Source organism: Muntiacus reevesi, chromosome 1, assembly GCF_963930625.1.
Source record: "Muntiacus reevesi chromosome 1, mMunRee1.1, whole genome shotgun sequence".
Lineage (NCBI taxonomy): Eukaryota > Metazoa > Chordata > Mammalia > Artiodactyla > Cervidae > Muntiacus > Muntiacus reevesi.
This window is the reverse complement of record NC_089249.1, coordinates 35,742,517-35,764,066: the sequence shown is the minus strand read 5'-3', so window position 1 is coordinate 35,764,066 and position 21,550 is coordinate 35,742,517. Positions and strand designations below refer to the sequence as shown.

Sequence of the window (21,550 nt, the reverse complement as noted above, 5' to 3'; positions counted from 1 at the left end):
TTGGCATGAGTCATCTTGCTGCAAAGACACAGAAGCAATTCCAAGTGTGGCTGAGCATCATAGACAATAAGAGGAGGCCAGTGCTCTTAACTGGCCTTAAGGGAGATCTTAGTTGCAAAGAAATCTGCCATTCTCTGGTTAAAAAACAAAACAAAACAACATCAACAAAAAAGGGTGGGAGGGCAGAGGAAGGTGGGACTTAAAGTATAGCAGTGTGATTATACAAATGGACTTTTGAAATTTAACAGTCAGTTAAAATACAGGCTTTGTCACTTAGTATTATGACCTTGGGGGCTACCCATGTGGCGCAGTGTAAAGAATCCACCTGCCAAGGCAGGAGACGCCAGTTTGATCCCTGGGTTGGGAAGATCCCCTAGAGTAGGAAATGGCAATCCACTCCAGTATTCTTGCCTGGAGAATTTCATGGACCGAGGAGCCTGGGCTGCAGTCCATGAGGACGCTTGGGCAAGTTTCTTCAAACTTTATTTTTCCCATCTGTGAAATGGGGATTATAGTACCATCCACAGGACTTAAAAAACGTGCACGCTTTCAAAGGCTCTGTACAGTTAGCTAATATTATAATTTATAGGAGATAGGAGGAAGTAGAAATTCAGGTTGGTAAATAACTGAATTTTTTAAAAAGTAAGGGAAAAAGACAAGTTTGTATTTCACAAAACGTTAAAAGATTTAAGGGGTCCAGGAAGAGGCAAACTTGTTGTGTCGAGTCTGAATTCACTCTTATTTGTGGGTCCGTGGCAACTTGTCAAACCGTTGCTATCTGGCACACAAAACACAAACAGGAAAAACCTTCCGTGTGCTTGAATAAAAACGGCCTTCCTTTTTAAAGCGATGTACACACACACACACACACACACACATGTGTATATATTTTTTTCTTTTTTTTGGGAAAAATCTTAGATCCCCAATAGCTCTTATAAAACAAAGCTCAGAAGCTGTGTTTCTGTTGTTTTAGAGAGAGAGCAATCAGGGGCATTCAGATTACGCTCGCTTTGAATCGCGCTTGGGGCTGTGAAGCCTTAGGCAAAGCCCCGGGGGCAGAACGCCTTTTTTTTTTTTTTAATCGATCCCGGAACCTTCGCTCGGGCGGCGGGGGCGCGGGAGGGAGGGGTCTGGCCGCGGGGCGCGGCGCCGCTCGCCCATCCCCCGAGCGCGCGGCGGGGCGGCCGGCTGGCGGCCGCGGAGGATGCGGAGGGGCGGCGGCGCGGGCCCGACCCAGCCCGGGCGGCGGGGCGGGCGCCGCCCGAGGGGGTAGGGCGCGCGCGGGGGCGCGCCGGGCCGGGGAGGCGCGCTCCGGCCGCGCTCGCTCTGCTCGTTCGCTGGCTCGCTCCCTCCTCCCTCGGCAGCCGCGGCGGCAGCAGGACAAGGCGGCGGCGGCGGCTGGGGATCAGACATGGCGGCGGATCTGAACCTGGAGTGGATCTGCTCCCTGCCCCGCTCCTGGACTTACGGGATCACCAGGGGCGGCCGCGTCTTCTTCATCAAGTAAAGGACCGGGGCCGGCGCGGGGGGCCCGGAGGGGGGCGGGAGGCTGGCGACCGCGGGACAGCGCGGCGGGTCGGTGCCGCTCCGGCCCCCTCGGCTCCCCGCGGCGCCCCCACTCACGCCCCGTCTCGGCTTCTCTCCTCCCCCCTGCAGCGAGGAGGCGAAGAGCACCACCTGGCTGCACCCCGTCACCGGCGAGGCCGTGGTCACCGGGCACCGGCGGCAGAGCGCAGGTAACGCCGGAACCCGGCCGGGCCCGAGAGGAGTTGGGCTCCGCCGGGAGGAGGCGGCAGAGCCCCGGCCGCCCGCCTCCCTGCCTCGCTACCTGCCCCGAGCCGCCGTCCCCCGGGAGGCGGCGAGGTGGGGCGGAGGCCGGCGGGGGCGGCCGCAGGTAGAGGGGGCCGGGGGGCCCCCGCCGGGGGACTTCCCTCGGGTCTCCGGACGCCCCTCTCCTCCGCCTCGGATCGCCGCCAGCCCGCGGCGCCCTCTGCCCCATCCCAAACTGCTCACCCTCCGCCCCCCAGCCCTCTAGGGTGGCCCACTCCCCTCTCCTGGGAAAGCCGGGACCCTGAGTAGTTCCTCCCGCGGCCACTCCTGAGTCCTCCTGCCGCCCCCCGGCCCCCTTGCCACCTTTTAGGAAGTCCTTTCCCTCTCCCATCGTGCAGCCCCGGGATCCTGCCTCCCGTCCGCCGGGAGAACGTATCCACAACCTCCCGGGCGGCTTCCTCCTCCGAGGTGGGACTTGGGGGTTAGGTGGCTGATGGAGGAGGTGAGGAGTTCGGGGGGTGCTGCGATCGTTCCCCGCGCCGGAGCGGCTGGGGAAATCTGGGCTCTTTCCCTCGTGCAGCCGGGGCCGGAGGAGGCATTTGCAGTTGCAGTTGCCCGCCTGCCCGATTCAAAGTCCCCGGCGGCAGCACCGAGGTCGCACACGCCGCCCGGAGCCGGGGGGCGTGCTGGGGGTGGGGGTAGGGGCGTCCCGCGTGCGGGCCTGGGTCCCCGATTGGAGGGGGTCGCCGGGGAACCAGCTCGGTGCCTGGGTGCCTTGGGGAGCTGGTTTGAAGGCTGCCTGTGAGCTGAGCTGGAGAAGAGCAGATTGGAGCTTCGGGGCTGCTCTGGCTTTCTTTTGTCAGTCTGTGTACATTCTTGAAACTTGTTTGCCTTTGAAACGTAACATGTGTTCCTCTTCCTGGCCTGCCTCTGTTACTGGTGATTGGAAAGGCTTGAGAACAGTTTGGGTGGAAGGTGAGGCCGGCTTCAGAAAAGCTCTGTAGAGCTAGTCTTCCGGGATATTTCCTCTCCAACTCCGAGGTTCTCTCTTAAAGTTGCCAGGTTATTGAACAAGCCTGTCTCCTGTATTAAATGCTGGAGTTCAGCACAGTGACTAATATCCCCAAATTTGCAAAAAGGTGGAGGAGGAAAGAGAAAGCTGGTGTAGCAAGCATGATGAGGTTCCATTTTTAAGGCATTTCTGACTAATTCGCCGTCATATTTCTTAACTCCTCAGTGTCCTCTTTGACTGAAATGTACATTTTACTGTTTGGCATACATACAGTCAACTTCAATGGCCTCTTTGCGTTATGGATAGTAACAGGTTTGTGCCACAAGAGACAATGTGATGTTTAGGTTATGTTAGCCTCATCGTCTGGTGGAATTGGTCCATGGTTATTTTGTCTATGTGAAATACATATTTTTATCATATTTACTCCCCAGGTTTGATAACATTCACACGTCAGAAAAATTTTATTCTGTGATTTCAGCTTAATTTGATTTTTGAGAGATGATCTTGATTTTTTTTTTTTCTGGTTTGGTTTATTTTACTTTGATTTTGCACACACATCAGTGGTTTTTTATTTCAATGGTATCATGATTAAATCCAAGCCACTGGTCGTTTGTAAGTAATTTGCAAGCACAGAATGTTACCATCTTTCACCTGCATTCTTGCCAGGTTTATGACTTGAAACTTCACATCTCTGAAAGCCAGGTCTGTAGAAACACACATGTATAAAGCATGTGATGTCAGATTTCATTCCCCTTAATTAAATACTTAGGAAGTTCTCTCTCATCACTGACACTTCCCGGATGGATTCACTTATGTAGCTGAAAGGTGTGGTCTTAAATAGACTCAACATCCTTAGGAAGAAGTGGGTGTTACCTTTTATGCACAGCCTTTTTCTTTGATTTTGGGGGGTATTTTGACCTGCTGTTCTTGGGTATTTACTTGGGATTAGAAGACATCCCTTGGCTTTTTTCCCTCTCCACTCTGATCAAAGTGTATAATTCTGCTAGATAATCTCTAATGTGGTTGATAGTTTTCTGGTAGCATTGCATATGAATTGTCATTTCCCAAAAATGATATTGTATCTACTATGAATTTTACTACCAGTCTAATGCTTTTTTTGGGGGTGGGATTACAAACTTAATAAATGAAAATCACTGATCGTGAAAAGAAATAATTAAAATGGTCTGAAACTTACTATGCTGTTCTGTTGAAGTAATACTGATTGTGAAATACATGTTTTTTAGATTTGCCGACTGGCTGGGAAGAAGCATATACTTTTGAAGGTGCAAGATACTATATAAAGTGAGTCTTTTTAATTATGATTTTTTTTCCTTGGTAATTCAGATTTTGTGATTAACCTTTGGTTGTATGTTGGGGTACAATCATGATTTCTTAAGGTTTATCATATATTTTTGATTTTATGCTTCATGAGTGTTGGAATTTGAGGTAAAAGACAACTCTCAGTTTTCTTATGTTATTTGCCTGGGCATTCATTGATTTAGCAGTTAGATCATTTATGGCTACAGTTATATTTTTGGCGCTTCTGTTTATATTCTTGAATGATTGTAATAGTTTGTCTTTAGCATGTTACCTTTATTCTTTTTAAGTGAATTCTGTTAATGTGTATTTTGACCAGAGCTATTAATAAGTAGTGAAAGTGATGTGAAGCTAGGTTACAGTTTGATGGATAGTGACAGGGCTGAAAGTAAAAACAAATAAGGAATATTTCACAAACATCTGTGGGAGCATTATTTGTAATTTGCCTCAGTTTATGTAAATAGAGCTGAGTTTCAAAGTTTCATACCTAAATGTTTTACTGGCATTTGTGTTTGAATAAAAGGCTTTCAGTAGCACGTAAAGACAAATGACCAGTCCTAATCTTTAAATTAATTTTATAGAATATTGAAATAGTGTCTGTTAACTGTTAACTTGACAGTGCTTGGAGACAGATGCACCAGTTTGAGGTCAACATTATGTAGAAAAAATTTTTTATCCTTCAGGGGAACATAAAGGTGGTTTTATCTTAGAAACTGTTTACTTAAGAGCTTGTTTTAAAATTTTTTGTTTCATTTTAGGGAACTGAGGCTTGAAGGAGAATGCTTAACTATGAGATTTGGTTGAGATGTCATTGGCTTATTAATAATAACAGATACCTAGCTTAAGGTACCTCTGCTTCATCCAGCCCAATAAGGCATTTTACTGAGTGCCATTTTAAAGATGATGCCATACCTCATTAAATTATAATTATCTACGTGGCTTAAACATCTTTTTTAGAATGATTTTTTATAAAATATTAAGGGAAACATACAGATATTAGCTATGCTTGCTTTTTTTGACTGTAGAAATGGAGAAAGCAGAATGAAGATACAGGAGTGGAGTACAGTTTCATGATATGGTCCTTCCCTGGATATCTTTGATTTGCATATTTTATTTGGAGATTGTGCTGTGCATCATTAGATGGCCTAAAAAACAAAGGCATGAGTAAAGTGCAGAGTCACCAACTGTTTTCTTTAGAGTTCTTTTTCATCCTGAATTAAAGTGAGTTTGTATTGTCATGAAAGGGATTCTTCTTTTCTTCTTTTTTTTTTTTTTTTGGACAAAATATTGATATTTCCAAAGACAGCTTTTTTTGGATGGAGTTCATTTATTTGTATCCAGTATTATTTTAACCGCCGTACATTAAGTCTTGCTGATCTTACAGAATAGGAGTAACACTATATTATAAATATTATTTAAATTTTGGTGGATGTATTCATCCTTAGATGAATGTTTATTTGGCAGTGCAAAAAATTACTCTGTGCAGGCCAAATATGTATGTTGTAATTTAGAACTAAGCTGTTAGAAAAGACCTATTTTTCTTTTGTTTCATTAGCCCTTTTGATTAGAGTTTCTTTTATGTTGACTTAAACAAATTAGAATCTTGTTTGTGTCATGCCTGAGTTTCTCAGGCACATAAGGACCGCATTCAGAAAGGTATAATAATTTGACTTTAATTCTACATGTATTTTTAAGCTAGCCGGTTTTCATCCATGTGTATTGGTAGACAGCCAATCGTTGTGTCCAAAGATAGCAATAAAGAATTTACTTTATGAAGGTAATTTGTTCTAAAGTTGAGCACGTTTTAGAAATATACATTCATTAAACCTCTAAACTTCTTTTAAGTAGAAGTTTAAAACAACCATTGAGAAATACATGATTTGCTGAATGTTAGGTGCTACTGTTTACTTTCTGGGTTGTATCAGAAGACTAATTTCTTTTAAATCAGTTAAATCTCTAATGTGGGCTGTCATTTCCTCAAAACCTTTTACCTTCTTGTGTTGTTATGAGCAATTAGGGGTGCTTGATTATTGTAGTGTACTAGGGGCACTGCTGATATCTGAAACTTCACAGTTTGCAGAGTGCTTTTGCACATGTTAGCACGTCTGAATCTCATTTTAATTGTGGTTGTCGTCAGAAGAACTCTTTTCCTTGTCACACCACATAATAAAACAACAGAAACATGCCTTTGGAACTTAGGAGTCTGCAAAGACAGCAAGATGAGAAACAGCCGGGATGTGAACTATATTTAGAATGTTCAGAGTAGGAGAAAGGATAGGAGTTTGCCGTAGGAAAGTGATGGCTGTTGGTGGATATATTTTTCACTGTGGGTTCTATGTTAGATGAAGAAAGGAGGTTATTGACCAGATTATAGTAAAAAGAGGTGATGGAGTGAGCAGGGTGGGTTTTGTTCACAAGAGAAGATGAAAGGCAGATAAAAGACCCATTGATCATCTTGTTATTCCTAATCTTGTGTTCCTGGGAGGCTCCCAGAGCAAGAAGGGAGACCAAGAACTGGAGTTGTTTCTACTTTAGTTACCACGTGAAGTACATTTAACTCTCAAATTCTCTTTAGAACAAATGGTGGTGGTGGTGGTTCAGAATGGCAGATGGCCAAGAAGAATCTATCTTTGGGTTGTATCGATGTTTTAGTGTCCACACCTGCGTTCCTGTGGGCAGTAAGAAGAGCAGAAGGGAAGCGGGACTGTGGCCCTGGCCCTCTAAGATAGCAGAGCGCAGTCTTCACATCTTTAAATTAGGCGGTCTGGAAAAGGCAACTTCTCGGTTCCAGCCAGCTTTCAAATTTCTTTGAATTTTATATGGTTCTGGGAATTTACAGTATTCTATAGAATAATGCACTCAGAGTGCCAACGAAGAGATAGTATGGGAAATGTGAAATGTTACTTAGCTTTCAGATCCTGCTTAACTATTTAATCTCTGTCTTTAAGCTGTGTGTAGATAACCATAGATAAGTCTAAGTGGAGCCAAAGCTATGTGTCTTCCTTCTTTTTCTGTTGCCACAGTGGGAGACTTGTGTGTGTACGGTTGAGAGCGCTCACTAATGTCAACAGAGGGGCAGATCAGAGTTAAGAGTTGTATAGATTTGCGCTGGATTATCAGTTTACTTTATACAGTTTTTGAAATTGGTTCTTTCATGAAAGTTTACAGTTAGGAAACAGAATATAAAGAGAAGGTATTTTACTTTAAATCACTTTGGCCAGAAAAATGTTAGCATTTGAAAATTAATTCTTTATTGTAACAATAAATATTTAGGTTTATTTTTTTTAATGAAGAAAGTGTGCCTTAAGCTAGCCAGCCTCTAAATTATTTTATTGTGTGTGTTTGTAAATACATATACACACAGAGTCTGAATTTGATTATTGTTTCCATTTGCTTTTTAACAGTTAATTCATGCTTTTTATTTTTGGGAAAGAATGCTGAAAGTTGCTGGTGATTTTTATAATTTATGAAGTACAGCTTTAAATATTCAAATAACTCAGCTTAAAGTGCAGAAGATAGTCATATATTTGAAGGTTATAAAGCTTTCTGCTTACTCCTTGAAAATATTACTTAATGACTCTGTAATGACAGGTCATGGTAGCTTAAAATGTATGTGTCATTGACTGTTACTTTGTGCTTCAAAGCTTTAAGATGGTTAATTTAAAGTGCTAAGTAAATCTTAAAACAATGCTCTCTGAATAGTGAGCAACTTTGTTCTAATTATCTAGAGGTCATTGTCTTATGTGACAGGTTTGGGGATCAAAAAATGTCTTTGCAGGGTCATAGAGTAGTATGTAAATTTTGTGAGGTTATATTTTCATATTGCTTTTTTCCTTGATTTTAAATTTAAAGTTCTGAAAATGGAACTTAGATATGCAAATAAAGCAGTGTTTGATTTTTTTGACTAATGAAGTTTCATTTCAGTATCTGCTATAGTTGGATCTAATGTGTGCTTAGAATTTCAAACTAATCTGCAGTGAGGGGAATTCTAGTATGAAATAGCCATTTAAAGTTGCAAGTGAGAAGAAAATCTGTTTCTTCATAGATTATCACAACTCAAACTATGAGTGAAGACAGGGAACATAGCTGCCATGAGAATGTGAGAATATATTGCAGTGTGTTTGATATTTAAAATTGTTTGGTATGGCCGTACTATAATCTAATTGGGTGTAGCAACATCATGTTTCAGAACAATTCATGGACATTGTACATCTTTTCCATATCCATAACAGTATTTGGAATGAGTAATCCTTCTGTGTATGAAGCACTTTAGGCTAATTTGTTAGGTACAGCATAACAATGAACTTTGGTTTCAACCTTCAACTGTGGTATAGAGAAAAGCATATGGAGTATTAAAGGGAGATGGTGTGGGGCCCATGGACTCCTAGTGTGAGGCACTTCAACACAGCATTCGATGAATTTAATGCTCAAAGTAGCCTTTTTTTACCTTTCCCCCCTCCTCCCCATGCACCCTTTTTCTTGATGAAACTGAAGCTTAAAAGAGGTTAAAGGTCTGTTGTAGGTCTTATAGCTTCACTATTAGTCACTATCATTCAAATTAAGGTCTCTGGGCTAAGACTCTTTTAGACCTAAAAATACAGAGCAGTATAAACAGATCTATGGTATGTGTCCCTCCATAAATAGATTGCTTGGAAATAGAGATCATTTCAAAGAAACAAGTACAGTGGATAGGTTAATATGTGTGTGCTCACTCACTCAGTTATGTCCAACTCTTTGCGATTCTATGGACTGTAGCCCACCAGTCTCCTCCGCCCATGGGCTTTTCCAGGTAAGAATACTGAAGTTGGCTTGCTATTTCCTTCTTCAGGGGATCTTCCTGACTCAGGATCAAACCTGCATCTCCTGTGTGGGCAGGCGGATTCCACTCAGCCACCTGGGAAGCCCCCTAGGTTAGTAGGTAGGTTAGGAGGCACATGAAAGTGCGTTTAACCCCTCAAAACCTTTTGACCAGTATTTTTTTAATAGAATCTCAGAATTTGGTCATTTCTTTACATCCACTCGAGAGTGCTGGTGCTGGGCACTATTCTAGGTATTTGGTGACTCAGCTGAGGTTTTCCTGGAGCATACAGTCTTACTAGGAAAAAGAGACATGGAAGCAAAAAATGAGATTTCCCTGGTGGTCCAGTGGTTAAGAACTCTCCAGTCAGTGAAAGGACACATGCAGGTTCGATCCCTGGCCCGGGAAGATTTGACATGCCTTGGGGCAACTAAGCCTGTGCTCCGCAACAGGAGAAGCCCCTGCAACGAGAAGCCCGCGCACCGCAACTAGAGTACCTCCTCCTCACCGCAACTAGAGAAAGCCTGCACAGCCTTGAAGACCCCGTGCAGTCGGGTTGTTTGGAAAAACTGGAGCAGATTTTAAAATGGCATCCTCATAAAGGAAAAACAGAGTGTTTTGTGACAGATTAGGAAAGTTTCCCATAAATGTTTCAGTGATAACGTGTATTTAGGGTTTCGAGGGTGGGATAAGAGGACTTCTAACAGCGTGAATTTTATCATGGGACCTCACAGTCCTTTTGAGTCCCAGGACCATTGCTCAGGACCAGGCCTGCTCAGCGTCTTCTTAGTGCCTGCATATAGCTTAATGCCAGAATCTGGTGAGCCCCTGGCAAGTGGCGTCTGTGCTGATCCTGCTGGCCTCCAGCCTGCAGAGGAGTTCATTGGGGTAGGACCAGAGGGGCCCCACAGTGCAAGTCACTGCATTTGGAGAGCCCCTTCAGGAATTCTCAAGTGATTTCCCCCTTATGGGGATGGATCTCTTTCTTGGTTTGTATTTCTGAATGTCGAAGCTGGTGTAGTTTAGGAAGGATGAAGGAAAGGGGAGTAGGGAAGGAACTGGTTGGAAGCATCAAGGAATCGGAGGCCACAGAAACTGGTAGGATGTAAACATCCCTGTTTAGATATCTCTGTCTGTCCTTCAAAGACAAGGGGTTTCTCAGCGTTTTTGGGCAAATACTCTCTCCTGGGACTTTTTCTCTTTTCTATAAAGATATGTATAAGTTGGGGTTAAATGATGAAAAGTGACATGTGTAGCTGTGAGCAAGTTGGAGTTCATATAAAAGTGATGCTGGTTGTCACTCAAATGGCAAACTAAGAAGTCAGAGAAGGAAGAAGAAACTTACTTAGGGCCAGATTGACGGGGAAAGGCTTGAAGGAAGAGGCAGGAGTTGAGTTAGGCCTTCATAGCATGGCTGGCATTCACATGTACACCAAATACCTAGAATAGTGCCCAGCACCAGCACTCTTGAGTGGATGTAAAGAAATGACCAAATTCCGAGATTCTATTAAAAAAATACTGGTCAATCGGTTTTGAGGGGTTGAATAGTGATGAATAGTGATAACTACCCTGCTGGTAGGTGGTTAGAAAAAATGCTAGGATATTGGGAAGTCAGACTAGGAATTCTGTTTGGAGCTATATTGTGTTTGGTCTTTGAATGTAAGGCTGAGATTTTCATTTCTAGGCAAGCCACTGCAGGTGGTTTTTTTTTTTTTTTTTTTTGTATAGCATTAATACCATAAGGTGAAGGTATTAAGAGAGACTTTAATGCAGGTAGCATGGCTTAGAGAGGGGCAAAACGTGGAATGGGGGAGTCCTTTTCTGGGTCTGTGTCTGTAATGTGGGAGTTAGTGCTGGAAGGAAGTTGGTAGCAGCGGGAATGGAAAGGAAGGAGGCCATTGATCAAAGTTATTAAAGAGGAGTTGACAGGCCTTGGGAGTCTTGGTGAGCTGGGAGGTTGTCAGAGAAAGAGAGGTCAGAAGTTACTTAAAGGCCTTTGTGTCTGAGTGGCTACAAGAATGATTGGGACCCTTGACCAGAATAAGGGGGTTGGTGGTTGGGGGGAGGTGTTAATGCTTTTTGAGCTGCTTACCTCAAAAAGGACATCACATTTTAGGTGGCTAAAATCTGTCCTTTCCAAAGGACTCCCAACATTGTTTTCTATTCCTCCTCATGAATAAGAAACACACCTTCTACCCCTTAAAATGCTGTCTCAGCTGCTTTATCTCCAAATAATATATGTAGATCCAAGCCGGCACTGTCATATTCCTTCATCCAATAACTCATTCAGCAAATACTTAGCGAGCACTGTGTGCTGAACGCTTTAGGTTTTATGAATGAAACAGACATGGACCTTGGCTCTTACGGAGCTTATAGTTAAATTAGCGGGAGAGACAGTGGTAACATAATCACAAATGTACAGTCGTAGACTGATAAACACTATGACGTGTGCATGATGCTTTGAGCAGATGTATTGTGAGGAATTGGTCCTGTATGGAAGAGGCCTTTCTCACAAACGTAAGGAGTAAACCACCTTCTTGAAGCTCAGCCATGAAACCCCACAGAGTGATCAGAACAGAGCAGCACAAGTCAACCTAGAGATGAAGAATTAATCGCATCTGGGCTTGAGATTGGACTGTGCCCTGAGCAACAGTGTTGCTGTAGCCAGTGAAAGACTTGGGGTGGGGTCGATGTGGAGTGGGATTTAGGAAAAAGGAGAAGCGCTGCACCAGGAGTTCCCCTCTGCAGTCTACTGGAGAGCAAGGCTAAGCTGACTGCGGTTAACTATGAGTTTAACTATTATTTCAGTCCCAGGGGCACGGCCTTCCAGTTACCTAGTCATTCACCAGCACATTTTTTCTTCCAACTCTTCAATACATTTTGAACTCACAATTACATGCCTTAGTGAATAGGACACATCATTAAACAAAATACACCCCCCAAACTCTACCCTTCTGGGGAGTGGGATGGTGGGGGAGGGAATATCAGACAAAGAAAATATAACACTGATAAATAAGTTTTGCGGTATGTAAGCATATATAAGTGCTGTAAGAAAAAAAAAATTAGAGCTAGATGTGGAGGATCAGGAGAAGAGTGTAGAAGAACAGTGTGGGATAAAAAACAGTGCAATCAGAAGAACAGGCAGGGGTGTGTGGGGCCTCTTTGGTTGGTGTAATTGGCTGTTAACACAGGGTGATGTGGGGCTGTCGCAGGTCTGAGCAGAGGAAAAGTGTGGTCTGATTTCGCCCTTTGAAAGGGTCAGTCTGACTGTTGTGTTAGATGAGTCTCTGGGGAGACTTAGTGGAGCCCTCCAGCATAAGTTCTGCCCCTCATCAGATTCTCTCCTTATATTTCTTTTTAACACTTAGCAAGATTATGATGAAATACTCCTACAACCACCATATTTTTTTTAAGCTCCCAGTAGTTATCAGTACCACTGATTTAATAATAACGGCTTTTCAGGGGGGAGAGAGAGAGATAACCATATTAAATATACCCTTTTATCCTTATTTCAGAAATAGTATATTGAAAAACCATGTTTTAAAATCAAGCCAATGCTTGGTTAATACCTGTTTGCCTACATACACTCATGTTAGGTAGCCTTCAGGAAAAGCAGCTTGTTCATAGCTATATTTTCCATCCCTCAGCTTAAACCTTTCTCATAATACTTTCTCAATAAATATTTCTTGGTGAGTTTTGATGATGACAGTAATCTTAATTCCATGCTATTCAGAAGCCTTATAATGTGGCTTTTTGTGAAATTTAAATATTCTCATTATATGACAGTCTGTCTACCCTAGTATGAATTAGGAAATCAGTTGTTTCTTGAGTGTGGCTTATGTGATTTTCCTCCAAGAAGCAGGTAGGTTCTGCTCAGAAGCCCAGTTGAGGGACCAGAACCAGAATGAAGCCAAGATAATGCGGGGACCTGTGAGGCTTGTTGGGAAATGGACCTTGGCAGTGACCATGCTGTTTCCACTTAGAAATGTTGACAGTTCAACCTACTGTGATTTGGAGAACAGGGGAAATACTGAAGTCTGTCTGCTATCAGGAATAGTATGAGTAAAGCAGATAGAGTCCCCTTAGAGACTGAACTCAGTGGATCCTAGAAAGGCCGGAGAGAAGTTGAAGGTGGGCCTCATGAGGTGGAGGTCACAGATGTGTCAGAGTCACTTGGGGAAGTCCTTGGTTCTTTAGAAGTAGCCTCCTGGCTACTTGGGAATTATTCTTTGAAATGGCCAGTACTTCCAGAAGCACTAAGAGAATCCCTCTAGACCAGGGGTCCCCTGTTAGGAACTGGGCTGCATGGCAGGAGGTGAGAGGCAGGCCAACCAGCGAAGCTTCATCTGCATTTACAGGTGCTCCCCTTTGCTTGCATTACCACCTTGAGCTCCATCGCCTGTCCGTGGTGGTGTTAGAGTCTTGCAGGAGCATGAACCCAACCTGAGCTCGACTTATCCTGAAACCATCCCCCCTGTCCCTGTCCATGGAAAAACTGTCTTCCGCAAAACCTGTGTCTGGTACCAAAAAGGTTGGGGAGTGCTCCTTTAGGCTGTTAACTCTTTGGAGGCAGAGACTGTGTCATAATCATGTTTCCGGCATCCGACACATAATAGGCAGTGAGATGTTTGAAATGAAGACCTATTACAGATGGTAGGAAAAGGAAATCTGAATATCCCAGGACATTTTCCTGCTTCTCATTTGTCATCAGGTTAGGATTCATCCTGTTGCAATTGTCAGTGACCCAAAGCCAACTATTATAAGCGAAAGCCAGCTCTTCTTGCACGTTAATTCAGGAGTGACACAAATGAATCCTTCAAGGCCCTTACCCACCTTTTTTCACTTGAGAAAGCTTTTCTCCACTTAACCAGGAAAATGGCTGCCCACAGCCCCAGATTACATTCTTTTAGCTGTTTAAATCAAAAGATAAGTTTTCTTCTCTGTTCCCCAATAAAAAATCTTAGGGACTTTGACTGTCTTGTATCCCATGCCCACTGCTAGAGTGAAGACTGGTCCCCTGGTCTTCAGTCATTTTCTGTCCTTAGCTGGAGCTGAGATTATAATACTATCAGCCAGACTTCCGAGGAGCTGTGCGATAAGAGAGGAAGGCCAGGTTCACGCGGGAAGTCGGGATGTGAAAGGCTGCCTGATCAGAGACTACCGCTCCTCCCTGGTATACAGGGCGCAGTGCTAAAGGCCAGGAAGACCATGAACTTGAGCATCTGCAGGCTTCTAAGAAGTGATAGGATCGGTGATTGCAAGGCCGCTTTCTGCCTTCTGTTGAAGAGGGAGTAGCTGAAGATACACACAGGGTGATTCAGGCCTGGACCTGGGAGAACGGAGAGCAAGTGTTAAATCCTGAGGATGAAGCCATGGAAGCCAATCCGGTCCTGGCTGCCTTGAGCAAGGGGGACTGAGGAAACCAACCTGGATTTAGTACAAGTGGTAGTCCAGTCTCACTGTGGTCCAAACCCACCCTGCTGGAGCGCACCAGGGATTCCCTCTGGTTCTTCTGAAATCGCTGGCCACGCATAATTCCCACACAGTGTCAGTGCTTGAGTGATGCTACCCAAACTTGCTTACTACATACATCCCATGGGTGTTCTACACATTCTTTTCCTCCATCCCTTCCAAGTGACTAAGATGCTTTACACATGTTATTTCTTTGGATAGATATGGTCCTCAAAAGAGAATTTGCCTCTGAGATGAAGCATTGCTTTAGTCTTCATATTGAGTTAATTCCATCAGCTTTTGCTGAATTTGATTGAAGGTGTGTATAATACCCATTTTATTAAATGTTTACAATAAAGCTGTTCAACCTAAAATTTAAAACTCAGTCAAATGGGACAGTATGGCCCAGTCTTCAGAAAACATAAGGAATTACTCCTGCTCATTTTCCATAGTACAGCGCAATGGTGCAAGGAAAGTAACATGTTAAACCCAGTGTCAATTTTTTTCTCTGAAAATTCATCTGTGGTACTACATTTACTTTGAAAAATCTGTTCTATCACAGAATATAGATGCATCTAATAATGATGGCATTTAAAAAAATTTAGTAAAGAAATGTCAGAGAATGATTCCAAATCCATCTTTAGTGTGCGTGCTTTTTTCCAACCTGTTTTATAATGTTAAGTGTTTCTTTTTGATTATAGAAGTAATGCATTTTTATTATAGAACATTTGGAGAAAAACCGAGAAGTATAAAAGGGAAAATAAAAATCACCCAGTCCCATTATGCAGAGAGAATTTCTATTAATATTTCAACATATATACATAAATATTTTTAAAGATTTGGGTCTTATTGCTAATACTGCATTGAATGCTGTTTTCATTAAGGTTATATTGTGTGTCCTCATGTCATTATATATTTATTCATTGGAAGATTTTTTATTAATCGAATAGTCTGTCTTATGAATGTATAATAATTTAATCATCCTATTTTTATATGGCTATGAGGCTTCCTTGGTGGCTCAGTGGTAAAGAATCTGCCTGCCAATGCAGGAGACTCAGGTTCGATTCCTGGGCTGGGAGGATCCCCTGGAGAAGGAAATGGCAACCCACTCCAGTATTCTTGCCTGGAGAGTCCCATGGACAGAGGAGCCTAGAGGGCTACAGTCCTTGGGTTCTCAAAAGAGTCGGGCACGACTTAGCAACTAAACAGCTGTTTCCAACTTTTTGCTGTGAGAAAAATCTTATGTAATACTCTTACATGCATGTTTGTTTCCTAGACTTGAAATTATTGGGATAGGGTATGAGCTTTTGGAGGCTTCCCTGGTAGCTCAGTTGGTAAAGAATCCACCTACAATGCAGGAGACCCTGGTTCGATTCCTGGGTCCGGAAGATCTGCTGGAGAAGGGATCGGCTACCCACTCCAGTGTTCTTGGGCTTCCCTTGTGGCTCAGCTGGTAAACAGTCTGCCTGCAATATGAGAGACCTGGGTTCGATCCCTGGGTTGGGAAGATCCCCTGGAAAGGGAAAGGCTACCCACTCCAGTGTTCTGGCCTGGAGAATTCCATGGACTGTATAGTCCATGGGATCCCAAAGAGTTGGATGTGATTGAGTGCCTTTCACTTCACTCACTCATGAGCTTTTTAAAAGGTTCATTGCTTAACATTTTGCCCAGTTGCCTTCTAGGAGATTTGTACAAAGTTATGATCTCCCTTTGTACATGAGAATGTATAAAAGTGCCCCTGTTTTTCCAGACCTACAATAAATACTCTGATTGGATAGGTGAAATTTGAAGATATTTCTTGAAGAATTTGATGGAGAATCTGTGTGGGGTATTAGCAGTTCTGATAGTTTGGAACAAGAATTATCTTCCAGTTACCTGTTGTACATAACTGACTATCCTAAAACTTAGTAGCTAAAAACAGCAGTGGTTTATAATTTCTCACCTTTCTTTGGGTTGACTGGGCTCAGCAAGGCTATTCTTCTGTTTCGGGCTGTCATTGAGGTTATTCATACAGATACATTCAGCTGGAACTTGGTGGTGGCTGGAATTTCCAAATGTCTTCTCGTGGCCTCTCATCTCTTAGTGGTGTACCTTGAGTTGCTTGATAACAGGTCAGCTGGGCTTCTAAGAGGCAATATTCCAAGAAGACAAGCCACTGGGTATAAGCATTTATGTAATAAAACCTATGCTTGTTTTATGCCTGCTCATGTCCTGTTGGTCAGAGCAAGTCACATAACCAAGGCCAAACTCAAAAGTGGGAGAGAACTATACAAGCCTCTGAATACAAGGAGATGTGGTTCATCGCAGACTGTTGATGTAATGGACTACCAGAGATAGTAAATAATTTTCGAGTAGCATTGCAGTTCTAATTGATTAGCAGTAGTACTTTGGAGCACTGTATTCAGAAGAATTTGGAGAGTAACTTCTGGATCAGTAGGAAGTATATTATGACAAGTTGATGTTTGCAAGGGCTTAGGTGAGGATGTTGGTAGAGAGGTGTATTTACTGTCTTTAATATCTACAAATTTATGTAGTAAAATTATAAACCTTAAAATGAAAAGCAATTCAAGAGCTTGCATGTAGGCCCAAATATTTTTAAAACATGGGAGCACTTGAGTAAATTGAGTCTTAAGCGTTTGTTCATCCTGGGTTCACACAATTAATACAACTGAAGTATAAGATGTCAATTATTGGTATCTTGTGCTAGATTAATTTGCAAAATATCCATATTTTACACCAGGACTGCTCTTTCCCATTGCTGAGTGAAAAAACTGTAGCAGAGTTCATCGATGAGGAGCAAGTACCCATATTAGTGATTACAATGGTGTCCAAGGTCATATGTGTCAGTGGTTGGATGGCTAGATGGACAGATAATCTCACATATATATGTATTTGCATTGTGAGTTTTTTTGCAGTGTGGTTTTAAGTGCTTGACTGACTTGTGAACTTGACCTTTGGATTAACTTATATGATTTAGCTGGTATTATCAGTGGCAATATTTAAGAGTAGTCACTATAACCTATGCATTCCCAGGGAGACTTATAGGAAAATGTTACTGTTGCTTTTGATACAGTAACGTAGAGTCCCCCTCACCCCATACTGGACTTCCCAGAGGAGGTTCCGTGTATCGGTAGTTTGGTGTTTGTCCTGCTCCCCTTTATTTGCATACCTATCCAGGCATACATTCATTTGTTTATTTTTATCAAGATGAACTTGTCCTATGTGTATGGTTCTTTGACTTTTCCTTTTTATTTAATATCTTAGATCGCTTCATATTAATAGTTAGAAGTCAAAATCATTCTTTCAGTAGCTACAAGACATTCATTAATTATTTAGCTGTACCCACCCCTATTGTTGGACATGTAGTGTTTTTCCATTTCCCCCCCTCAGTTTCTAAAACCATTGTGAACATATTTATACATAAACTTTATGGTCATATGAAAATGTTCTTATAAAATAGATGTGGAAATTGCTGAGTTAGGTTGTATATGTATTTTAGCTTTTGATAAATGTGGTAAAACCCTGCTAAACACCATAAATAGTATCTGAAAATATTGAAATGTGTAATTATAAGATAAATGAGAAGCAGTATTGTTCCTTAAGTTCATGGAGTTACATGCAAAAAATAAGAAAGTGGTAGAAAGTGACACATTGTGCAAAGCTGCATAATGAATCTGAACGCCCCAAATGATAACAGTGCATCACTCCCTACATTCCTTTTGGAATTGGAGTTGAACCAACTGTTGGAGCCCTTCGACAGTCACATTCAGATTGGTTTATGGCTTTACTCTTTGTGGTTAGGCCAACTTCCAAAAACTCTTCACCATTTTATCCTTGCATCATGCATTATATAGGATTATTATCTCCTGTATCCTTGCCAGTACTTGGAGTTACCAGACTAAAGTTTTGAGGGAATCTAATGGACAAAAAGTGATATCTTGTTTGAATTTGCATGTTCTTGGTTTTGGCCACGCTTGTCATCTTTCCCACTGTTTGTCTCCTGTTTGAGTCTTTTCTACAGATTGATTCTTCCATATATTTTCTCTATTCTCTTGCTATTTTCCTTAATGATTTATGTCATTTATACTTATTTGTATTTTTGATGTCAGAGCCAGTTAGCTTAATAGAACCCTCCAAAATAGTTTCATTGTGCACCTTGGTAAGTAAAAAAAAAAAATTTGGTTGTATTCCCTCATTATATGTCTATTGATTTTCAGATTATATACATGTATTGTCGTCAGTCTGTGTCTTACAACTTAGTAAAGCTTATTTTTTCCTTACTTTTTTGTGTCTTAAAAATAAGCGTAAATAGGGGTGCTAACCTGTTGACAGCTCAATGGAGACAGTCCAGTGTGCATTCACCTGGAAATTTAGGAGTTCTCCATGATACATGATGTAGGCCTATTATAGGCCTATTAAATTGGCCAGGAGGAGATGCTTTTTATCCTGTGACCACAGTGTGCATATCTGTAAGCCTCTGGCCGCTGAGTGTTCTGGTGAAGTGGAAAGTGGCCAAGGGTCAGACCTTGGCTCTGTTAACCTCTGTTAAGCACACAGCTTGGAGTGGATTGCTTATTCCCACTAAGAACCAGTTTCTTGTAGAGGGTAATTCTTGTCTTGCCTTCTTTATAGTCTTATGATGTGAGTGAGTATGTGAACTTGGAAAAACTGTAAACCATTGTGTACATATGAAATACATGGGTATTTGTTTTGCAAGGCCATAACGTTTCGTATATAAGATGGCACATTTCCGGATCATTTATGCTGGAAAACAGTTGAAAATCCTGGCCTACTAATAATGGTTCAGAAATATTTTTTTAAAAAAGAAATCTTTCTGGTTGCACTGCACGGCATGGGGGGATCTTAGCTCCCTAACCAGGGATTGAACTCCTGCCTACCACATTGGAAACACAATCTTAACCTCTGGACTGCCAGGGTCATCCCCAGAAATATCATTTTACGTCTTCAATTTGTGTAGATTCTAAGCTTCTTGAAGGTAGAAACTGTCACACAGGCTGGTCAGTAAGTTTTGTTGTTGATGGTGTATGTACATTTAATAATATATATTTTTTCCTTTTTAAAATGTTTTTTATTTAAGAAAGCCCTGTGATTTAAGAATTAGAAATCGGCTTATTTGTGAAATACCCAATGACACTAAGGAAGACTTTCTTGAAAGGGTAAAGTAGCTTTTGTCCAGGGCTGCAGATAAAAGGCAGGACCTAGCATGAATATGTTCTCCAGGGTAGGGAAGAACTCAAGGCATTGTAACGTCAGGGCCTGTTAATGTAGGTGGGAAGAACTGTATTATGCGGGAGGTGGTATAGAATACAGTGTACCCAGGAGTGATGATGAAAAAGCAGTTTGAACATGGATAATGCTGTGTCTTAAAAATGTGTTTCATAATTTTTTTTAATGAATGTATTATCTGTCAAATAAATTATTACCATTTGCAGAAGGTGGTAGATGATGGGAGGAGAAATAAAAGAACTGAACCCCTGATCATTAATATAAAGGAATAGGAAAAATTGGGATGGCAACTATAGAAGTCTAAATATAGAGGTTTGAAATATTTTACAGGTATTAACAGTCAGGCCCTGCAACAGTGTTGGAAAACAGGCGCTCAGAGGCCTTCACTGCTGGCGGCCAGGCCGGCCTGTGAGCAGTAGTGGCCTGGGTAGGCTGGGGCTGGAGCTGTGGGCAGTGGGCCAGGGGAGGTCGCATTCCTTCTGAATGCTCTCCTCGCCTTCCCTTCCCTTTGATTCTCAGAACAGCCCCACAGGGTAGAAAGCTGGACGGGCCGAGTCCAGTTAGAGTCATTAAACCTTTTATGCTTACCCAGATGAGTGGGAAGGGGAGGTGGCGTGCTTACTTATTATATCTACTTTCAAAAACTTATTTAAGACTCTCGGAGGAGGTAGAAGACAGTGTGCGAAAGAGAAATGAAATCCTTTGCAAACTTGGAAGAATAGCTGTATTTCTCAGAAATAGTTCACACTGAGGAATTTCTGTCTCTCAGAAAAGAATGATAAAAGGACTTTTTTTTTTTCCCTGATACAGAGAAATCACAGGTCCATTTTGAACATTTACCTAATAATCCAGATTTTTACAAAGTCATGTCAAGCCCCCCTGTTATTATGTGAATGAGTCTTAGTCCAGCTGCTGTTCCTTTCCCAGTGGAGCTGCAGAGGAAAGTGAATTGAAAACAGGCAGTATTATTGGTAGGAGAAATAAACTCCTTTGATGGGGTTCTACATCTTTTCTGTGTATAACCATTCCTACCTAGTGTCATATTAAAGCTTCCTTGCAGAAGACCCTGAGATGAAAATATTTTACAATTTTGGGCTTCAATTCCTCAAACACATTGAAGGAGAAATGTAATAGATGATTCAAGTTGAATAGATATGATTAATCTTGCTGTGTCGGTTAGTGCTGTATAAAGAAGCCATCTCCAAACTCAGAGGCTTAAAATAGTCACTGTATATTGCTGAACACAGGGCCCTGGGTTGGCTAGGCAGTTCCTCTAATGTCTGTTGCATTTACTCTCTCTTTTTTAAAACTTCTTATTTTATATTGGAGTATAGTCAATTAGCAATGTTACCATAGTTTCAGGTGAACAGCAGAAGTACTCAGCTACACATGTACATGTATCCATTCTGCCTCCAAACTTCCCTCCTATCCAGGCTGTCGCATTTAGCAGAGTTCCTTGTGCTGTTCGCTAGGATCCTGTTGGTTTTCCATTTTAAATGTCCTGTTGGGTTTACTCTTGTCTGAGATCAGGTGTGGGTCAAGCAGGAGGCTCTGCTGATCTTGGCTGGTCTGGGATGGTCTTTCCTGAGATGGTAGAAGTGACTGGCCCCTCTTCCACAGTCTCTCATCCCCAGGAGGCTTCCCCAGGCCTGCTCTCGCGTGGAAGGCAGGTGTGCAAGCAAGTGTGCCGAAGTGCTCCAGGTCTCTCGAGGTCTGGGCTCAGAATTAGGGCAGCATCACTTCATGCACTGCTTTCCATTGGCCAAAGAAAGTCTCACAGCCAGCTCCAGTTCACGACGTGGAGAGAGAGATTCCATCTTTTGAGAGAACTTTGGAAAACCACGTTGCAAAGGTTGTACATAAGGGGAGAATTGGAGAATTGGAACCTTTTTGTTAGCTATTGTGTAGCGCATGTGCCCCCAAATTTACTAAGCCCGTTTGAGGTTTATGCTTCC

At 42.3% G+C, this 21,550-nt stretch overlaps 1 protein-coding gene across 2 annotated transcripts in view; it reads left to right on the top strand.

The window, feature by feature from the left end:
• The first annotated feature begins 1,233 nt into the window (after nucleotides 1-1,233).
• The window catches only part of PLEKHA5 (pleckstrin homology domain containing A5), a 248,753-nt gene continuing 228,436 nt past the window's right edge, over nucleotides 1,234-21,550 (top strand). Inside the window, exons 1-3 of one of the 2 annotated variants that reach the window (XM_065940689.1) lie at nucleotides 1,234-1,503; nucleotides 1,657-1,736; nucleotides 4,027-4,084. In XM_065940689.1, coding sequence (XP_065796761.1) covers nucleotides 1,412-1,503; nucleotides 1,657-1,736; nucleotides 4,027-4,084 — 230 coding nt within the window. In that variant the 5' untranslated portion in view covers nucleotides 1,234-1,411. The remainder of the gene's footprint in view (nucleotides 1,504-1,656; nucleotides 1,737-4,026; nucleotides 4,085-21,550) is intronic. The other variant, XM_065940675.1, reaches the window with a different exon arrangement.